The sequence below is a fragment of the Phocoena sinus genome, chromosome 15 (genome assembly GCF_008692025.1).
Source record: "Phocoena sinus isolate mPhoSin1 chromosome 15, mPhoSin1.pri, whole genome shotgun sequence".
NCBI classification, from domain to species: Eukaryota; Metazoa; Chordata; class Mammalia; order Artiodactyla; family Phocoenidae; genus Phocoena; species Phocoena sinus.
In genome coordinates, this window is record NC_045777.1 from 24573989 (window position 1) to 24593707 (window position 19719).

Sequence of the window (19719 nt, forward strand, 5' to 3'; positions counted from 1 at the left end):
GATAACAGACACAGAGGAATGAAAACGCATGATGATTTCAGAAATTGGGGAATGATCCAGTGTAGCTGGAGGACAGAGGATGTGTAGGAGATGGTGAGAGATGAAGCTGGATAAATAAGACCAAGATAGTGAAGGGTCTTGTTTGCTGCTGGAGTTTGGACATAATCTGATAGATGAAATAGAACCCTCAGAAGAAGTCTTTAAAGAGGGGCTTGAATCAATCTAAACTGTCTTTTTTTTTTTTTTTTAGTAAAGTTTTATTCACATACAGCTTGCACATTTGTTTACATGTTGTTTGTGGCTGCTTTTGCACAAGGGCAGAGTGAGTAGTTTAAACTGTGTTTTAGAAGGATCCTTCCAGCACATCTGTGGAGGATGGATTGGATGGGAGGGAGGCGGGGAGACCATTGAGGAGGAGAAGGAAGGGGCTGCTGAAAACTCCTGGTGAGAAACGGTGAGAGTGAGAACTGCAGTGATGGATGTTCCAGAGGTGGGTCAACAGGGCATGGTGACTAGTGGAAGGCGTGTGAGAGTGGGAGGGGCGTTGAATAGCTGAGGTGTCTGGGCAGATGCTGATGCCACTTACTGGTAGACTAGCAGAAGGAACAGATTTTTCCCTCCTAATGATTTCATTCAAGGAAGGAAGCCTGCTTCTTCCTGATCTTGGGAGCAAGTATTCTAAAACTCACAAGTCCATTTTTTAGCTAGGAGCTGTTTCTTCTCTCTTGGACCTTATAAATGGTTAGCTGCTCCAGACAAGTAATTACTGATCTCAGGCAATTAGGGCAGGAAGTGGCTGTGTTTATTTCACTCCCTGGTGTCTCCTGGGGGAGAGAGAGGTGAAAGTCATGTGTTTGTTTCTACCACGTTTGTAAGAATGGATGGAACTGGAACATTATCCTTCCTCTGTTAACAGACACATGGGCCTCTTCTCACTCCCATCACCACCAATCTCTGTAGAAAACAGTGTTAAATTTAAAAGTTTTTCCAGCTTTTCCCCTCTCTTTGCTGGTTTCCCCCAAAATATTGTTCAACTTTTTGGCCCAGTCAAGGAATTCTGAGTCCACCCTAGCTGTTGGACTCAGAATAGCACCTTTCCCACCACTGCCATCTCCCTGTCTCAGAGTTGACCTAGTTCTGGTTCGAGGTGTGTGGGGACCTCTGCTGTTAGCACAGCTTGGCTGGGCATGATCTGTCCCTGCTGTCATATTTACAAGTACCCTGAATACAGAACATCATGTTGGCACTAACCAACGTGATGAAATAGCCCATCCCATGGAGTTCTGTCCTTGGTCTTTTACTTCCAGCTTCCTCCTTTCTCTGCCTTCCTTCCACTTTCTTTCAACCAGGAATTGTTTCTAGCTGGTGAGTTTCCTTGGTTTGAGGGATGGAGGACTCAAAGTTCTTTTCTCTCCACTTACTCTTCTATGAAGTAGTCACATTCATAACCCTCCCTCTTCCAGGGTGGCTCTTAGATGTTTCAAGTACAGATCTTCCTTGACTTATGATGGGGTTCTGTCCCAGTAAACCCCTTGTAGGTTGAAAATATCCTAAGTTAGAACTATATTGAATACACCTCACCTACTGAACATCAGAGCTTAGCTTAGCCTAGCCTACCTTAAATGTGCCCAGAACACTTACATTAGCCTACAGTTGGGCAAAATCATCTAATACAAAGCCTATTTTATAATAAAGTGCTGAATATTTCGTGTAATTTATTGAATCTGTACTAAGAGTGAAAAACAGAATAGTTATATGGGTACAGAATGGTTGTAAGTGTATCAATTGTTTAACCTCGTGATCGAGTGGCTGACTGCAAGCTGCGGCTGCAGCTGCCCAGCATCACGAGAGAATATGTACTGCATACCGCTAGCTTGGGGAAAAAAATGAAAATTCAAAATTAGAAGTATGGTTTCTACTGAATGCATGTTGCTTTTGCACCATCATCAAATCTAAAAATCGTTAAGTCAAACCACTGTATATACACCACTTTGATGGGCAAAAAAGTCCTATGGAACATCTGCTTCTGTTTGTCTCGGGAGCTGGGTTGGGAGAGGGTAAAATTCCCTAGACTGCGTGGAGTGAATAATTCCTTCTTTTATGAAACACTATTGAGAAGATGTCTATTGTTTTCAGTAAAAGTTGACCCCACACTAATAAGAGTGACCATGAGCACTGTTACTTGATGAAATATTATCATTATAGATACCAGCCTTGGACCATCAATTGAACTCTACTGATTTCTGGTCCACTCTAAAATCTCTGTTGTAAACTGGGTTTCTCTAGCCTTGATTTTAGGGTATTCTGTTGTCTTAAACCATCTGAAAGGGAATAGCTACTTGTTTTTTTTAAAAAAAATTTTTTTTTCTTACATCCATCTAGTTTTTTTAAAATTGTAGTTGATTTACAATGTTGTATTAGTTTCTGCTGTAGAGCAAAGTGATTCAGTTATACATATGTATATATCCTTTTTCATATTCTTTTCCATTATGGTTTACTACATGATATTGAATATAGTTCCCTGTACTATACAGTAGGACCTTGCTGTTTATCTATTTTATGTATAGTAGTTTGTGTCTGATAATCCCAAACTCCTAACTTATCCCTCTGCCACCCCCCTTTCCCCTTTGGTAACCGTAAGTTTGTTTTCTATGTCTGTGAGTTGTGTCATATTTTAGATTCCACACATAAGTGGTATCATATGGTATTTGTCCTTCTCTTTCTGACTCATTTCACTTAGTATGATAATCTCTTGGTCTATCCATGTTGCTTCAAATGGCATTATTTCATTCTTTTTTATGGCTGAGTAGTATTCCATTGTGTATATATGCCACATTTTCTTTATCCATTTATCTGTTGGTGGACATTTAGGTTGTTTCCATGTCTTGGCACTATTACATAGCAACACTATTGTAAATAGTGCTGCTATGAACATGGGGTGCATATATCTTTTTGAATTACAGTTTTCTCCAGATATATGCCCAAGAGTGGGATTACTGGATTATATAGCAACTCTAGATTTTAGTTTTTTAAGGAACCTACATACGGTTTTCTAGTGGCTGTACCAACTTACATTCCCACCAGTAGTGTAAGAGGCTTCCATTTTCTCCACACCCTCTCCAACATTTGTTATTTGTAGACTCTTTAATGATGACCCTTCTGACCAGTGTGAGGTGGTACCTCATTGTAGTTTTGATTTGCATTTCTCTAATAATTAGCGATGTTGAGCATCTTTTCATGTGCCTATTGGCCATCTGTATGTCTTCTTTGGAGAAATGTCTGTTTAGGTCTTTTGCCCATTTTTTGATTGGGTTGTTTGTTTTTTTGTTATTGAGTTGTGTGAGCTGTTCGTACAATATATTTTGGAAATTAATCCCTTGTCAGTCACATTGTTTGCAAATATTTTCTCCCAGTCCATGGGTTGTCTTTTTGTTTTGCTTTCCTTTGCTGTGCAAAAGCTTCTAAGTTTGATTAGGTCCCACTTGCTTATTTTTGCTTTTATTTCTATCTCCTTGGGAGACAAGATATCAGTTTTTTTCTTATGACAAAAACAAAGCATGTTTATTATAGGAAGTTTAGCAAATACAGAGAAACAATAATGAATAATCATCCATAATTCCAACCACCCAGAGAAAAACACTGTGAAATCTGTGGCCTAGCCTTTTAGTTTAGGTTTTTTTTTTTGGCCGCACCATCATCTGCGGGATCTGAGTTCGCCGACCAGGGATTGAACCTGGGCCCTCAGCAGTGAAAGAGCAGAGTCTTAACCACTGGACTGCCAGGGAATTCCCACCTTTTAGTTTTTCTAAAAATTTATTTATTCATTTTTTTAAAAAGGGGTTATAGTGTGTATCTCTTTTATGATCTTCAATTAATAGATTGTGATAAACATCTTTCCATGTCATTGAAAATTCTTTATAACATCATGTTTAATAATTCTACAGTGGTCCATTTTATGTAGGGAATAGAGACATTATTAATAAAAATTAATATATTTTAATTTGAAAAAATAATAAACATACGGCCTGAAGAGAGTACATAAGGAAGGGATGTTATAAAAATAGTGATGGGGTGTTGCAACAAACAAAAGCATACGTTTCACAGCTCTGAATGACATAAGCAATAATTGTAGGCTTAATCAATTGGTAAGTTAAATAGGACATGGACGTTAACAGACTTGATTCCTTTATTCATCTTCGGGCTGAAGTTTTGTAAAATCTTTCTGGATCTGAAAATTTTACAAGAAATATACCTGTGGTATCTCATGTTGCTAAAGGAAGTGGTTTTGACTTCCTTGGTTTCCTTTCATCAGAAATCAAGCCAAGATCCTCCCACTCCTGTGAGTTTGCATAGCATCTTATGCACCAGGAGATATTTGACAGGTGATTATTTGAGCAGTTATGGAAAATTTCTTGTTTTGGGGAGTTGCTGAATCTAATCCTAATTGATGTGGCTGGATTATTCCATATATTTATTTCTTTTTACAGGTAGTGCCTTCCTCAGTGCGATCTTTCTTGCCTTAGCAACATACCAGTCTCTTTACCCACTCACCTTGTTTGTCCCAGGACTCCTCTATCTCCTCCAGGTAAGCACTTGCTGGTCAGAAGCCAACACTCAGGTGACATTTAATACATGACCTTTTCCCTGCTTAGGGGAGAGAAGGGCAAGGCACAATAAAGGCAATAGGACTGGGTCCCCAGTTCACATTTGCTTGCTTCTACTTGAAAACACAAAGAAACTTGACTAACTTTAAACAAAGTGGACCTAATGATCATTACGTTCTAATTATACATATCATTGCAAATGTGTCAGTGCGTTTCATTTTCATGTTTGTAATTGGGATCTACCAACCATCTTGCATTCTCCTTTTTTTACCTAATATTCACAGATCTTTCTCTGAGCCCATTTAACTATTTTGTGTAACCACACTCACCTCGTAAGGTTCTTGCATGGATGGAATGTAGTGGGTGCCCCTCTTGCAATGTTTGGACCATAGTGGGTGATCAGTAGTTTAATTGAAGAATACAAACTGCTGACATTTACTGAGAACATACTACATGTCAGTCACTATGCTGAACACTCTATAGGCATCTTCTCATTTCAACCTCAGAAGAACTTTATGGGGTAGGTTATATTATTAGCCATATAATAATCTAGTATTAGCCATATTAGACACATGAATTGCAACTGGAATGTAGGGCGGTTTAGTCACTTGCCTGAGGTCACACAGCCAGCAAGTGACTGCCAAGAGGTGAGCTTGGGTAGTCTGACACAAGAGCCTGCTCTCTAACCTTAATGTCTTTTCTACTCAAATAAGAATACACACATCTCCTCAAGAGCAAGTAACTGCTTGCAGGTCCTGCATGGTCCAAATCCATTCTTAGAAGAGAAACATTTCTTGAAAGCTGTATGGAGGGCAATGCCAGGATTCAAACCAAGAAATGTCTGCTTTCAGAACCCTTGTTCTTAATTATAAACACTGTTGCTGAAACTGAGTGTATACCTCCATTTATTGAAATAGACCATGTACCTGTCATTTTAAGTGACTTCATGTATCTTTGTGTTGATGTTGATGTACACAATGATACATGTTTAGCTTGATCTTTCTCCTATTTGGGGAATTTGAGATGTGCCCTAGTTGTCACTAATACAAATAGTATAGACATTTGTTTTTAAGTTATTTCCTTAAGGTGTGTTCCTCCAGCTGAATCATTGGATCCAAAGGTGTGAGAAGTTTTATAGTTCTCATGAGGCAAGACCAGAGTGTTCACCAGAAAGCGGGAGCCAATTTGCAGTGCCGCCCACCATCAGTGTCTGAAGTGAAGTGAACCACTTCCTCCCAGGTCGCCAGCACTGGCTTTTCAAATTCAATTTATGATCGCTAATTTAATAGATGTACCATCATACTGTGAAGTTATTTTACTTTGATTTTCTTTTTAGATTCTTGTTGAATGCAAACATTTTCCCACGTAACAATATGCTGTTGGTATTTTCTTTCTGGCTTCATATTTACAGTTAATTCTTTAGAAAGTCTGAGCACCAAGAAGAATGCATGCAACCAAATTTTTGTGCAACTATTTATTAAATACATACTATAAAAATATGTTTACTCATACACATGAACTGACCAAAAAATTTTAAACTGTTTGTTAAGCCAAATACTAAATACTACCTTAAGTAAAATAGCTTTTGTTTAAAACTCAAGGAAATTTCCTCCTGACAACAATGGACAGCACAACTGAGTCATGAAATCAAGCAGCTCAACCAGTCACTTTATTCAGTCCCTCCCTCTGCCAATATGTACTGAGCATCCCAAGTCCAGTATGCTAGACACTACGGTAGACTCTGCAGATAAAAAGCAATTGGAGGTTATGGAGCTGGGAGTGCTGCAGGAAGACTGCTCTGGCAGCAGCCTTTGTCATGGAGTGTAGTGAGGGGGAGCTGAGGTTGGGAAAGGTTAGGCCACTGTATTAGATCGAGTCAGAGGGCTTGGTCGGGGGCCCAGACCAGTGTCAGGGAAAATGGAGAGATGAGGGACTAGATGCAGAATTCTAGGGAGTAGAATTGGCTTTGCTGGCAGCCGTATATATGTGGTGAACAGGACTGGAAAGAGTGAGATGAACTTCAGGACCCATTTATGTAGAAATTTCAATCCCAGCCCATACTATATTTACATATTTTTATATAAGTATATGAAGTGGACTTGAAAGGCAGTAGGGCCTTGTGAGTCATGGTAGTGTATTTGGAAAGTCAATCCAATCACATCCAGGAAATAAACCCATTTGTTTAAATATGAGGGAGGGAACAGAAGAGGAAATTATCTTTAGGTGTGAGCTTCTCACAGAGACCCATAGGCTCCAAGGAAAGAAACTAGAACTAATGGGTGGGAACTACAAGGAGCCCAGTATGAGGCGGTCCTGGGATAGCATAGGGTGCCTCAAGTGAGGTGAGTTCCCTGTGGATCAGAGTGTTTAGGCCACATACCGAATTGCCACATACTGGGGAGTTGTAGCAAAGCTGTGAGCATCAGCATGGGTAGCTAGACCTGATAGTCTTAAAAATCCTTTCATTCCCCAAATTGAATTGGATTTGATAACCACAAGGAAGTGATACGTCTGCTCTTGCCGTTGTATTTTTCTCAGTTTTCCGAGCCCTCTGTAGGCATATACATCCCTCTAGGAAAGGTTATGTAATGTACATAAGAGCACAGGCTTGACTGGGACATCTTAAGATGGAAAGCAAAGTAGTCTTAAAGACTAATGGTACTATATCAAAAGAACAATGGAACCAGCCCCAAGGGGCTTCTACTGGCTAAATTTAGTATATTCTGAGCATCAAAAGAATAATTACTGCAAGTAATTGTAAAACACCGAGTAAATAAGAGTCTGTGTGTCCATAGTGATGCTCAGAAAAGGGGCAAGGAGAGAAAAAATGCATATGCCATCATTAGATATGGCTATTTTTATCAATTTCTTGCTCTGAAAATCAATACTTAAATGGAAAGAACTAAGCAGTTAGCCTTTTTATTTTTTATTTATTTATTTTTAAAATTTTATTTATTTATTTGGTTGTGCCGGGTCTTAGTTGCTGCAGGCGGACTCCTTAGTTGCGGCACACGGGCTCATTAGTTGTGGCATGCGAACTCTTAGTGACGGCATGCATGTGGGACCTAGTTCCCTGGCCAGGGCTCGAACCTGGGCTCCCTGCATTGGGAACGCTGAGTCTTAACCTCTGAGCCACCAGGGAAGTCCCATACCCTTTCTTTTTCAAAGGAGCTATAGTTCTTCCCTAGCTAATGAAGGAAAGTTCTTTACAGAAAATTTCCAGCTTATAACTGTAGAAGGAAGGATAGAATAGTAAATCATCAGTGAAATTATTAAGTCTAGCAAAGATCATCATTGGACGCTAAAGTCATTAGATGAAAGATTTTTGGAGAACAGAATATTTGCATTTGCATGGTGCCAAAATAGTACCCCCCTCCCACCTCTAAATTATTTGCTAATAGCAACGGGAAAAGTAAATCTTTACAAAGGAGTGCTCTGGCAGTCACCACCGTAACCAGGTAATCTAGCTCAGCATCACTTAACGGTGGAACGGCCTGACATGATATGCTTCATGATATGATGCAGTACAAAGTACACAACATCAGCTCCAAAGTATTTTTACCCAGAATGTTAACCTTCATTAAGCCTTTAGATCTGACTTCTGGTTTTTAGGAAGTACAAGAGCAGAAGAACAAGTTAAATGATACTATGAGGAAATAAATAACCAAAATATAGGACAATCTATAAGACAGCTGGTCTGCTTCTCTTCAAAAAATCATTGTCATACAAAAGAAAAAGTGAGGGGACTGTTCTAGATTAAAGAGACAGTAACTGACTGGAATGGGTGAGTCTTGACTGGATTCTGGTTTGGAAAAAACAGTTATAAAGGATGTTTGGGGGTACTCAGAATTTTTTTTTTTTTTTGCGGTATGTGGGCCTCTCACCGCCGCAGCCCTTCCCGCTGCGGAGCACAGGCTCCGAACACGCAGGCTCAGCGGCCACGGCCCACGGGCCCAGCCACTCCGCAGCACGTGGGATCCTCCCAGACCGGGGCATGAACCCGCGCCCCCCACATCAGCAGGCGGACTCCCAACCACTGCGCCACCAGGGAAGCCCGGGTACTCAGAATATTTTGAAGATAGATTAGATATTAGATGATGATAGGAAATTGTTAACTTCTTGGATGTGATAATAGTATTATGGTATATAGGAGTATGTCCTTATTTTTAGGAGCTGTATGCAGAAGTCTTTGGGGAAGAAGTGTCATGATGTGTAGAAAATTCATACACACAGAAAAGTTCATATATGGCAATGTGTTATGGTTTCATCTAGATGACAGACATGTGGTTGATTATTGTATTATTTTTTCAACTTTTCTGTGTGTTCGAAAATTTTACAATGAAAAGGAGAGACATTAAAATACAGGCCCTGAAGTTGTCTTGGCTTGGATTCTGCTTAGCTCTGTGACCCTGGGAAGTGATTACTTAACTGCTCTATGCCTCAGTTTCCTCATCTGTAAAATGGAGATAATGCAGTAGTAGCTACTGCAAAGGGTTAATACATGTCAAGTATTTAGAACAGTATGATACAAATTCAGTAGATATTAGTTACGGTTATTAGTATTCAAATGTTCATAAAAAGGACATGGTTACCAGCGGGGAGATACGTGGGGTGATAGGGGGAAGAGAAAATAATTCATTTTCTAGAGTCAAAGGAACTGTAAACATTAGTTTGTACTTACCACTTTGACGCTACAAATCTGCTTCCAGTCTGCTGGTACTATTTCTAGAGGGTACAAAAGGCAGGTGGTAGACAGGCTAACGTCTGATCAGTGCCAAAGGCAAAGCTGTTTTTCTCTTTCCTACATGAGACACAGAGAGGCTTCATGATCAAAGGCGGGATGCTGCATCTGGCCCCCTGGTGAGTCACTTCTGAGAATGGTAGTTTGAGCCCATCTGGTCCCTTCCCCCAACTTTACTCTTCCTCTGACCTTGGCTTACAGCCTAGTTTCCAAATTAGAGAGAAGCTTAAAATGTTATGATCTGATAGCCTGCAGAATACAATAGCCCTAAAGTGCACAGGACCAAGAGGCTACAGTGAAGGATACGCCAAGTGCACAGGACCTCAAGACTGAAGCTGTGAAGCTGGCAGAGGGAGTTTCATGCAGTCAGGGAAGTTTCTAGTCCCCTCCTTCCTTTTGCTTGGGATTCCTTAGATGGCTTGAGGTCCTTATTTTCTTTGAAAGAACAGAAACCAGGGTGAAATAACCTTGTGAGTCTTCTTATGGTTTTTGCTTTAATCTAATCTGACCTCTCGTCTTTGAATTGAAAAAGTTAATTCTGTGATTTCTATATTTCTGGAGCTTGGAGCAGGTCACATGATACTAGCTTGCACTAAAGAAGCCAAACCCAACCTGGTCTTTCTTGCCAACTGGGCCCTTCCCCAGGCTTTCTTTGGGGCCTTATTTAGAATTTTCACATCTTACTCCTTCTTTCCCCAGCAACGTTTTGTTAGCTCTTCTGCTTCCAGGAGGGGGCCAAAGCAGAGGTGGCAATGCTCTTACCTTCCTTTCTTTTTATTTATTTATTTTATTATTTATTTCTGGCTGCATCGGGTCTCAGTTGTGGCGCACAGGCTCTTTGTTGCAGCACGCAGGCTTCTCTCGTGGCTTTTGGGCTCCAGAGCACGTGGGCTCTGTAGTTGCAACGTGGGGACTCTCTAGTTGTGGCACACGGGGTAAGTTGCCCCACCAGGGATCGAACCTGAATCTCCTGCATTGGAAGATGGATCCTTAACCACTGCACCACCAGGGAAGTCCCTCTTTCTTTTTAGAACAGGTAAAAATGAGGGTAAGGGGTTGATCATGCATTTGCAATAAACTTTTTACCAGTTTTATTGCCTCTAGTATACCTAATCATGTAAAATATATCTCCTGGGTCTCATTCTGATATTCTAAGAGTTTAGATATAAAAACTTTTGTTAGATTTCAACTCTCTTTGAGAGTTTTTTCTGATAACTGACTTTTTCCTTTTTGCGCCATGTCCTAGAAAGAAAATTGTTTCTATTTAGAAAATGCTTTTCTCCCTAGTACTTTAGAGAGTTGGTGGGGGAGGGAGATAATTATACATTTCTCCTCTTCCTTATTATAGTTTGGCTTTTTCTGAAGCAATCTGAGGATTTTCTTACTTCTCTAAATATTTTTATGTGTTAACAACAATGTGACTTCTGGGATACAACTACACACTGGTTTAATTTTTCAGGTTGAGCGTGCACATAGCCCGTGGACCACATCCGTCCCACAGATGTGTTTATGTAACCTAAGTGTTTATTAGTTGTCAATATTTTTAAAATTCATGTTAAAAATTTATATTTCTGGCTTCTTTTGAAAAATTGGAAGGTCTGTCTCCTTTAGTTTACCTCTTCAGTTTACTGCAATCCCTATGCTTCATCTCAATCACACTTCACTCATTTGTTACCTGCCTGGCTCCTTTAGGTATTTGAGAGTGTGTGTGTGTGTGTGTGTGTGTGTGTGTGTGTGTGTGTGTGTGTGACTGTGTCTGTGTTTATATCCACTAAAAGATCTAGAAACAATGACCAACCCAGTATCAGTGATTACCCTTGGAGCTCAGATTGTAATCTTACTATTTTTACCCATTAAAAGAAACTAGGGTTTCTTAGAGAAATGGCTGATTCTATCTTTAGGTCAGGAAATGTACAGGATGATCCTGTATCGTTGTGATACCAGATAACAAGTAAACTATCAAAGACTCCTGTGGAATCTAAAAACTGGTACAAATGAATGTATATGCAAAACAGAAACAGGCTCCCAGATATAGAAAACAAACTTGTGGTTACCAAAGGGAAGAGGGAAGTGGGGAGGGATAAATTAGGGGTATGGGATTAACATGTTTTATGTGGTTTTATGTATTTTGTATTTTATTTTTACAATAAAGAGTTTTTAAAAATTGATCTGAATGTTTAAGGCACCATTCTTCCAACCCTTCTACTTACATACTTTTCATTTTAAGTCAACATTTGCTATTGAGCAGAACAGGTAGGTAAAATGAATGCTCAATCTGTTCACTGGGAAATTTGCAATGTGGACCTCTAGATTAAGTTTGGCTCTAGGGTTTGTAAATAACAAGCCATCAAAGGATTGCCTGAGTTTCTCTTCTTAAGAATTTCAGGGGCTTCCCTGGTGGTGCATTGGTTAAGGATCTGCCTGCCAATGCAGGGGACAAGGGTTCAAGCCCTGGTCCGGGAAGATCCCACATGCCGCGGAGGAGCTAAGCCCGTGCACCACAACTACTGAGCCTGCACTCTAGAGCCCATGAGCCACAGCTACTGAAGCCCGTGTGCTACAACTACTGAAGCCCACGCACCTAGAGTCCGTGCTCTGCAACGAGAAGCCACTGCAAATAGAAGCCTGTGCGCTGCAATGAAGAATAGCCCCCGCTCACTGTAACTAGAGAAAGCCCGCATGCAGCAACGAAGACCCAACGCAGCCAAAAATAATAAATAAATAAAATAAAAGAATTTCAGGTGTGCCTCACTTTATGTAACAGGAGTAGTCCTAAAAGATTACTTAATCTTTAATTGAGGCAAATTTTTATAAGTAGGCTCAGTAAATATACTACATTATATTTTCAGGGCTCTGTTACCCAAAGCCAAACCTGACTCCAAGACCAAGTCTTAAAAATTATACCTAAAAAAAAAAAAATTATACCTAAAATTTAATACACATTTTATAATCACAGATTTGCCGGCAGTGGGGAATCATTTCCTACTCAAACAACAACAGTAACACTTCAGGTCCAATAAAGCACTGAGAACATGGCAGCAAACCAAACCTGGGAGGCTGCTAATGGGATCTGCGAAGTTTGAAAAGCTTCTCTTATTTTGGGTATGTGCTCAGGAATCTACTAGAAGAACCATTTTGAACAATCTACCTGATTCATTTCTTCATGGATGTCTCATTTCCCACCTTATTTCTTTTTAAATGTCCTTAGTAGGAAGGAAGGGGGAAACAAAAACTTTTTGCTTTCAAGGGTTTGGGGGGTTTTTTGTTTGTTTGTTTCTCCCCTGGGCTATGGTTTTCTCCCTCCCTCCCTCCCTCCCTTCCTTCTATACTAGATGGCAGTATTTTTGAGGAAGAAGAGAAGATCAAGATTATCAAAGGCAGGTAGAAGTCTAGAAGGGAACTCAGAACCTGTGTCTTCCTCTTTAAATGTATCTAGGGCTGCCTCCTCTTTGTTGAATTATTTTCCATCCCCAGAAATGTACTATTTTCTTAAAACTTTGTTCTTTCAGAGCAGCATTGTCAATAGAACTTTTTGTGATGATGGATATGTTCTGTACCTGTATATTGTCAGTACGGTAGCCATGAGCCTCATGTGGTGATTGAATACTTGCAGTGTGCTAGTGAGACTGAGGAACTGAATTTTTAATGTTAATTAATTTCCATTCATTTAGATTTTTTATTTCTTTTATTTATGTTTAGCTGCGTTGGGGCTTCGTTGCTGCGTGCGGGCTTTCTCTAGTTGCGGCGAGCGGGGGCTACTCTTCGTTGCGGTGTGCAGGCTTCTCGTTGCAGTGTGCAGGCTTCTCGTTGCGGTGGCTTCTCTTTGCTGTGGAGCACGGGCTCTGGGTGCGCTTCATGCGGGCTTCAGTAGTTGTGGCACGCGGGCTCAGTAGTTGTGGCTCGTGGGCTCTAGAGCACAGGCTCAGTAGTTGTGGTGCACGGGCTTAGTTGCTCCGTGGCATGTGGGATCTTCCCGGACCAGGGCCCGAACCCGTGTCCCCTGCATTGGCAGGGTGATTCTTAACCGCTGCACCACCAGGGAAGTCCCCATTAACTTAGATTTAAATAACCACATGTGGCTAGGGGACGGCACAGTTTTTGTTGTTGTTGTTTTTAATTTTATTTTACTTTAAAATGTTTTTTTATTGTGGTAAAAGTCACATAATATAAGACATACTATTTTAACCGTATTTAACTGTACAGTTCAGTGGCACTAAGTACATTCACATTGTTGTGCAACTCTCACCATCATCCATCTCCCGAATTTTTCACCTTTCTAAACTGAAACTCTGTCCCAATTTAACACTAACTCCCCATTCCTCCTCCCCACTACCCCACCCCCTGACATCTACCAATGTACTTTCTGACACTATGAATTTGACTCTTCTAGGTACCTCGTATAAATGGAATCAAACAGTATTTATCGGGGCTTCCCTGGTGGCGCAGTGGTTGAGAGTCCGCCTGCCGATGCAGGGGACACGGGTTCGTGCCCCGGTACTGGAGGATCCCACATGCCGTGGAGCGGCTAGGCCCGTGAGCCATGGCCGCTGAGCCTGCGCGTCCTGAGCCTGTGCTCCGCAACGGGAGAAGCCACAACAGTGAGAGGCCTGCGTACCGCAAAAAAAAAAAAAAACAAAACCCACCAGTATTTATCTGCACCTAATGTATATTGGAATGCATTTTTAAGGTTAACCTAATATATGGACAACACAGTTTTAAAGAGAAGTAAGAGTAGAGCTACACATGTGCAAGCTTAGAGAGCGGCCATAGGGTTGATCCGGTTCCATTCCCCTCATTATCTGTTAACAGTAATGTTTTCTCCATTCTTTTGACTGACTTCCCATTCTCCTTAAAGTTTTTTTTTAATATTTATTTATTTATTTGGCTACACAAGGCCTTAGTTGCAGCATACGGGATCTTAGTTGCTGCGTGCGGGATCTTAGTTGTGGCATGTGGGATCTAGTTCCCTGAGCAGGGATCAAACCTGCATTGGGAGCATGGAGTCTTAACTGCTGGACCACCAGGGAAGTCCCCTCATTAAAGTCTTTACCATGGAGTTATGATGTCTATAATTTATCTTAAAATACTTCTGCATAGACCATCTGATATTATACACGTGCCAGTTAGTTTCAGCCTCAACTCAAGGGGCAATGAGTTACTTTAATGAAGCATCCATGCTGCATGGTGCTCATCCAGCTTTGTATCAGAAAGGCCACACTCCACAGGTGGTTGCCATAGGTGCTTCTGCTCTGCATAGCTTGAGCTGCACCTTTGCTAATTATAGCGTAGTTAATGTCAGAAGCAGATTGGATTTTTATTGGTGAGATTAGTTGAATGTTAGAAGTAGGCACTCATTGGTGAAAATGAAGTATTCTGTCCTCATCCCTGCTATTTTGTTCTTTTCTTTCTACTTCTTTCTTTGTCATCCCAAGTAACTGTTCTGTTTAGTTTCTGATTTATCCTTCCTGTATTTCTTTTGCACAAATGAGCCAATACATGTATATTTTCTTCAATCTCCTTCTTTCTTATATGAAGAATAGCATACTGTAGGTACTCTTTTATGCTTTGCTTTTTTACACTTAACATTATTTTCTGGAAATCACTACTTATAGACGCATAGAGGTCTTCCTCATTCTTTTTTAAGTGGCTTAGTACTCCATTTTGTGGACATACCATAGTTTATTCAACTTCTCTCCTATGTATAAGAATTTAGATTGTTTCCAGTATTTTGCAATTATAATTAGTGCTTCAATGAGTCACCTTGTATATATGTATTTTCGTGTTGTTAGAGGTATATCTTCAAGGCAGATTTCTAGAAGTATTAGAATTACTGGATCCAAAGGTTAAGTGTATATGTAGTTTGTTAGGTCTTTTCAAATTTCCCTCCAGAAGGATTGTACAAATTTTCTGTTCCCACCAATAAAATATGAGAGTGCCTGTTTCCCCACAACCTCACTGAGTGTGTTATCACATTAAAAATTTTTGGCCAGTCTGGTGAGAAATGGTATCTCAGTGTTTTTTTAATTTGCATTTTTCTAAATATGAGTGAGTTTGAACATTTTTTCATATTTGTGAATTGTCCATTGCCCACCCTCCTCATTTTTCTATTGGATTTGTTAGGTCTTATTTCCCTCAATTTTTAAGAATATGGGGAGTATTAACCCTTTGTCTACAGATATTTTCTTCCAGTTTTTCATTTGTCCTTTTTATAGTGTTCTTCTTTTAACAGCTTTTATTTTTTAATCAAGATATAATTTATATATCATATTATTTACCAATTTAAAGTGTACAATTCAATGATTTTTACTCTATTTACAGAGTTTTGCAGCCATCACCACAATCAAAACTAGCGTATTTTTATCACCCAAAAAGAAACCCCATACCCATCCATTATGCTAATTTGTTTTGCCCCCGTGTCCCACACCCCCTCCAGCCCTAGGCAGCCACTCTTCTGCTTTCTGTGTTTGTAGATTTTCTTATCCCGGACATTTCATAAGAATGGTATCATACAATATGCGGTCTTTTATGACTGGCTTCCTTCATTTAGCATGATGTTTTTAGGGTTCAGCCCTGTTGTAGCATGTTTTCGTACTTTATTCCAAATAATATTGCCAAATAATATTCCATTATATGAATATGCTATATTTTATTTATTCATTCACCAGTTGATAGGTGTTTGGATTGTTTCTACTTTTTTGCTATTTATGAATAATGCTGCTGTGAACAGTTGCATACATGTTTTTGTGTATGCAAATATGTGGGCACATATTCTCATTTTATTTATGGTATTTTTAATATGTAAAATGTTACATTTTTATTGCTTCTGGATTTTGAACTTTTCCTTACATCAAGGTTAAAGATGAATTTACCATGTTTTTTCCTAGTACGTCATGGTTTCATTAAAAAAATATTACTAATTTTTTACTAAACTCCTTAATTCATTTGGAGTTTAATTCTTGTGATTGGTGTGAGATATAAATCTAATTTTTTTCTTTTTTCAAATGGTTACCTAGTTGTCCCGACACCATTTATTAAAAAGTCCATCTGTACCCCACTGATATGCCACCTTTGGCATATACTAAGTTTCTGTAAGTATTTTGGTCTAATGCTGGCTTTCTATTTTATTCTACTAGTCTGTCTATGTGCCAATATTGTACTATTTTAATTATACAGCTTTCATAGTATATTTTAATGTGTGATAGGGCTAGTCTCCCCTTCATGATTTTTCCTTATCACTGTTTTCCTAGCTATCCTTGCATGTTTGTTTTTCCATGCAAACTTTAATATCATCTTGTTTAACTCCATAAAACAGCTTGTTGGCATTTTTATTGGGATTGCATTGTTGTATTGAATTTATAAATTAATTTAGGGAGAACTGATGATGTTGAATCATCCTAAACAACAACAGGGGATATCTGTACATTTGTTCAAGTCTGTGTTAGTGTCTTTCAGGAGTGTTTTGAAATTTTTCTTAAATAGGTTTTACACATTTCCTGTTAAATTTAATTCTAAGTTTTATTTTCCTTGATGTTTTCTCTGCCATCGTGTCCTATAATTGTCTATTATTTGTGCATATGAAGGCTGTTTGTATCTTTTTTTTCTTTCCAGGTTTATTGAGATATAATTGACATACAGCACCATATGTTTAAGGTATACAGTACAATGATTTGACCTACGTACATCATGAAACAATTACCACAATAAGTTTAGTAAACATCATCATCTCGTATAGATAGAAAATAAAAGAGAAAGAAAAGAAAATATTTTCCCTTGTGATGAGAGCTCTTAGGATTTGCTCTAACAACTTTCTTATATAACATCCAGCAGTGTTAATTATATTTATCATGTACTTTACTTCCCTAGTACTCATTTATCTTATAACTGGAAGTTTGTACCTTTCGATCACCTTCATCCAATTCCCCTGCATCTGGTAACCACAAATCTGATCTCTTTTTCTATGAGTTTATTTGTTTGTTTTTGAAGTATAATTGATCTACAGCACTATGTTAGTTCCTGGTCCACAATGTAGTGATTCAGTATTTCTGTATATTACAAAATGATCACCATGGCTATTTGTATGTTAGTTTTATACCCTGCTACTCCACTGAATTATCTTATTGTTTGTTATTTTTATTATGAGTAGTTGTTGCATATATCTAGATACTGACATGAGTTCTTACCTTTAAGTTCTTTGTGATACATATATCAATAGCTTTTCTTATCTTGAACTAACCTTGAATTTTTGGAATAAACCCAACCTAGTCATAACACAACTTTATCATGATCTTTTTCATGTGATGTTGAATTAGATAATATTTCACTTAGTATTTTTGCATTTGTGTCAGTAATTGATTTTGGTATCAAGCTTATAATATTTGCTGTGAAATAGTTAATGTAAGATTAAAATCACCTGCTTCTGGGCTTCCCTGGTGGCGCAGTGGTTGAGAGTCCGCCTGCCGATGCAAGGGACACAGGTTCGTGCCCCGGTCCGGGAAGATCCCACGTGCTGCGGAGTGGCTAGGCCTGTGAGCCATGGCTGCTGAGTCTGCGTGTCCGGAGCCTGTGCTCCGCAACGGGAGAGGCCACAGCAGTGGGAGGCCCGCATACCGCAAAAAAAAAAAAAAAAAAAAATCACCTGCTTCTTGAATGTTGCTAGAACTTTCCTGTAAGACTGGCTGGGCCTGCTCTTTTTTTTCAATAATTATCTCTAGATAGAATTTTTAAAATGAATTTATTTTATTTATTTATTTTTGGTTGCGTTGGGTCTTCCTTGCTGTGCATGGGCTTTCTCTAGTTGTGGCGTTCAGGCTTCTCATTGTGGTGGCTTCTCTTGCTGTGTAGAGCATAGGCTCTAGGTGCATGGGCTTCAGTAGCTGTGACACACGAGCTCAGTAGTTGTGACTTGTGGGCTCTAGAGCGCAGGCTTAGTAGTTGTGGCGCACGGGCTTAGTGGCTCTGCGGCATGTGGGATCTTCCCGGACCAGGGCTCAAACCCACGTCCCCTTCATTGGCAGGCAGATTCTTTTTTTTTTTTTTTTTTTTTTTTGCGGTACGTTGGCCTCTCACTGTTGTGGCCTCTCCCGTTGCGGAGCACAGGCTCCGGACGCCCTGGCTCAGCGACCATGGCTCACGGGCCCAGCCGCTCCGTGTCATGTGGGATCTTCCCAGACCGGGGCATGAACCCATGTCCCCTGCATCGGCAGGCGGGTTCTCAACGACTGCGCCACCAGGGAAGCCCCGGCAGGCAGATTCTTAAGCACTGTACCACCAGGCAAGTCCCTTGCTCTTTTCTTTATGGGAGAAATTTTCATTACTAATTCAATTTCTTAAATGGTTATAAGACCATTCAAATTTTCTATGTCTTCTTGAATTAGCTTTTTCTCTCTTTTTTTTTTTTGACGGCACCGCGCGGTACGTGGGATCTTAGTTCCCCAACCAGAGATCAAACCCGCGCCCCTTGCATTGGAAGCTCAGAGTCTTAACCACTGGACCACCAGGGAGGTCCCTCCCTAACTTTTTATTTCATGCTTTCACAAAAGTTGAAAGACTAATGTAATAAATACCCTTAATTTGGATTCTCCTTTTCTATATCTCTATAGATATATAGGGTTCTTTTTTTTCGTTTTTCTTTTCCTAACTCATTTGCAGAAAAGTTTCAGACAATAAGACATATCAATTCTAAATACTCAGCAGGTAACTCTTAAGAACTAGAGCATTCTTCTACACAACCATAATACTATTAGCACACTCCAGAAGATTAGCTTTCAGAGATTAATATTATCTAATGTATACACTCTAAATTCAAATTCCCCAATTTATACATAACTTTTATAGCATTTTGGGGAAGAGATGGGGTTCAAGATCCAGTCAAGGATCATTGTCATCTCCTTTATCTCCACCTTTTGTTTTTTAATAACACCAGCGTTTTAAGTGAACCATTTGTTTATATTTTCCATAGACTGTATCCATTTTGCCTCAGTTTTTAAAGACATTGGCATACTTTTTTCTTTTTAATTAATTAATTTATTTTTGGCTGTGCTCGGGCTTTCTCTAGTTGTGGTGAGTGGGGGCTACTCTTCGTTGCGGCGTGCAGAGTTCTCATTGCGGTGGCTTGTCTTGTTGCAGAGCATGGGGTCTAGCCATGCAGGCTTCAGTAGTTGTAGCGCACAGGCTGTAGAGCGCAGGCTCAGTAGTTGTGACTCACAGGCTTAGTTGCTCCGCGGCATATGGGATCTTCCCGGACCAAGCCACGAACCCGTGTCCCCCGCATTGGCAGGCGGACTCCCAACCACTGCGCCACCAGGGCAGCCCCAAAAGTACATAATTAAAAAATACTTTATTGCTAAAAATTGCTAACCATCATCATCTGAGCCT

At 39.8% G+C, this 19719-nt stretch overlaps 1 protein-coding gene across 1 annotated transcript in view; it reads left to right on the forward strand.

Annotated features, from left to right (window-relative positions):
- PIGU (phosphatidylinositol glycan anchor biosynthesis class U) overlaps window positions 1-19719 on the forward strand; it is a 112687-nt gene that overhangs the window by 53806 nt on the left and 39162 nt on the right. Inside the window, exon 7 of the mRNA XM_032605132.1 lies at window positions 4488-4585. Within this exon, the coding sequence (XP_032461023.1) occupies window positions 4488-4585 (98 nt within the window). The remainder of the gene's footprint in view (window positions 1-4487; window positions 4586-19719) is intronic.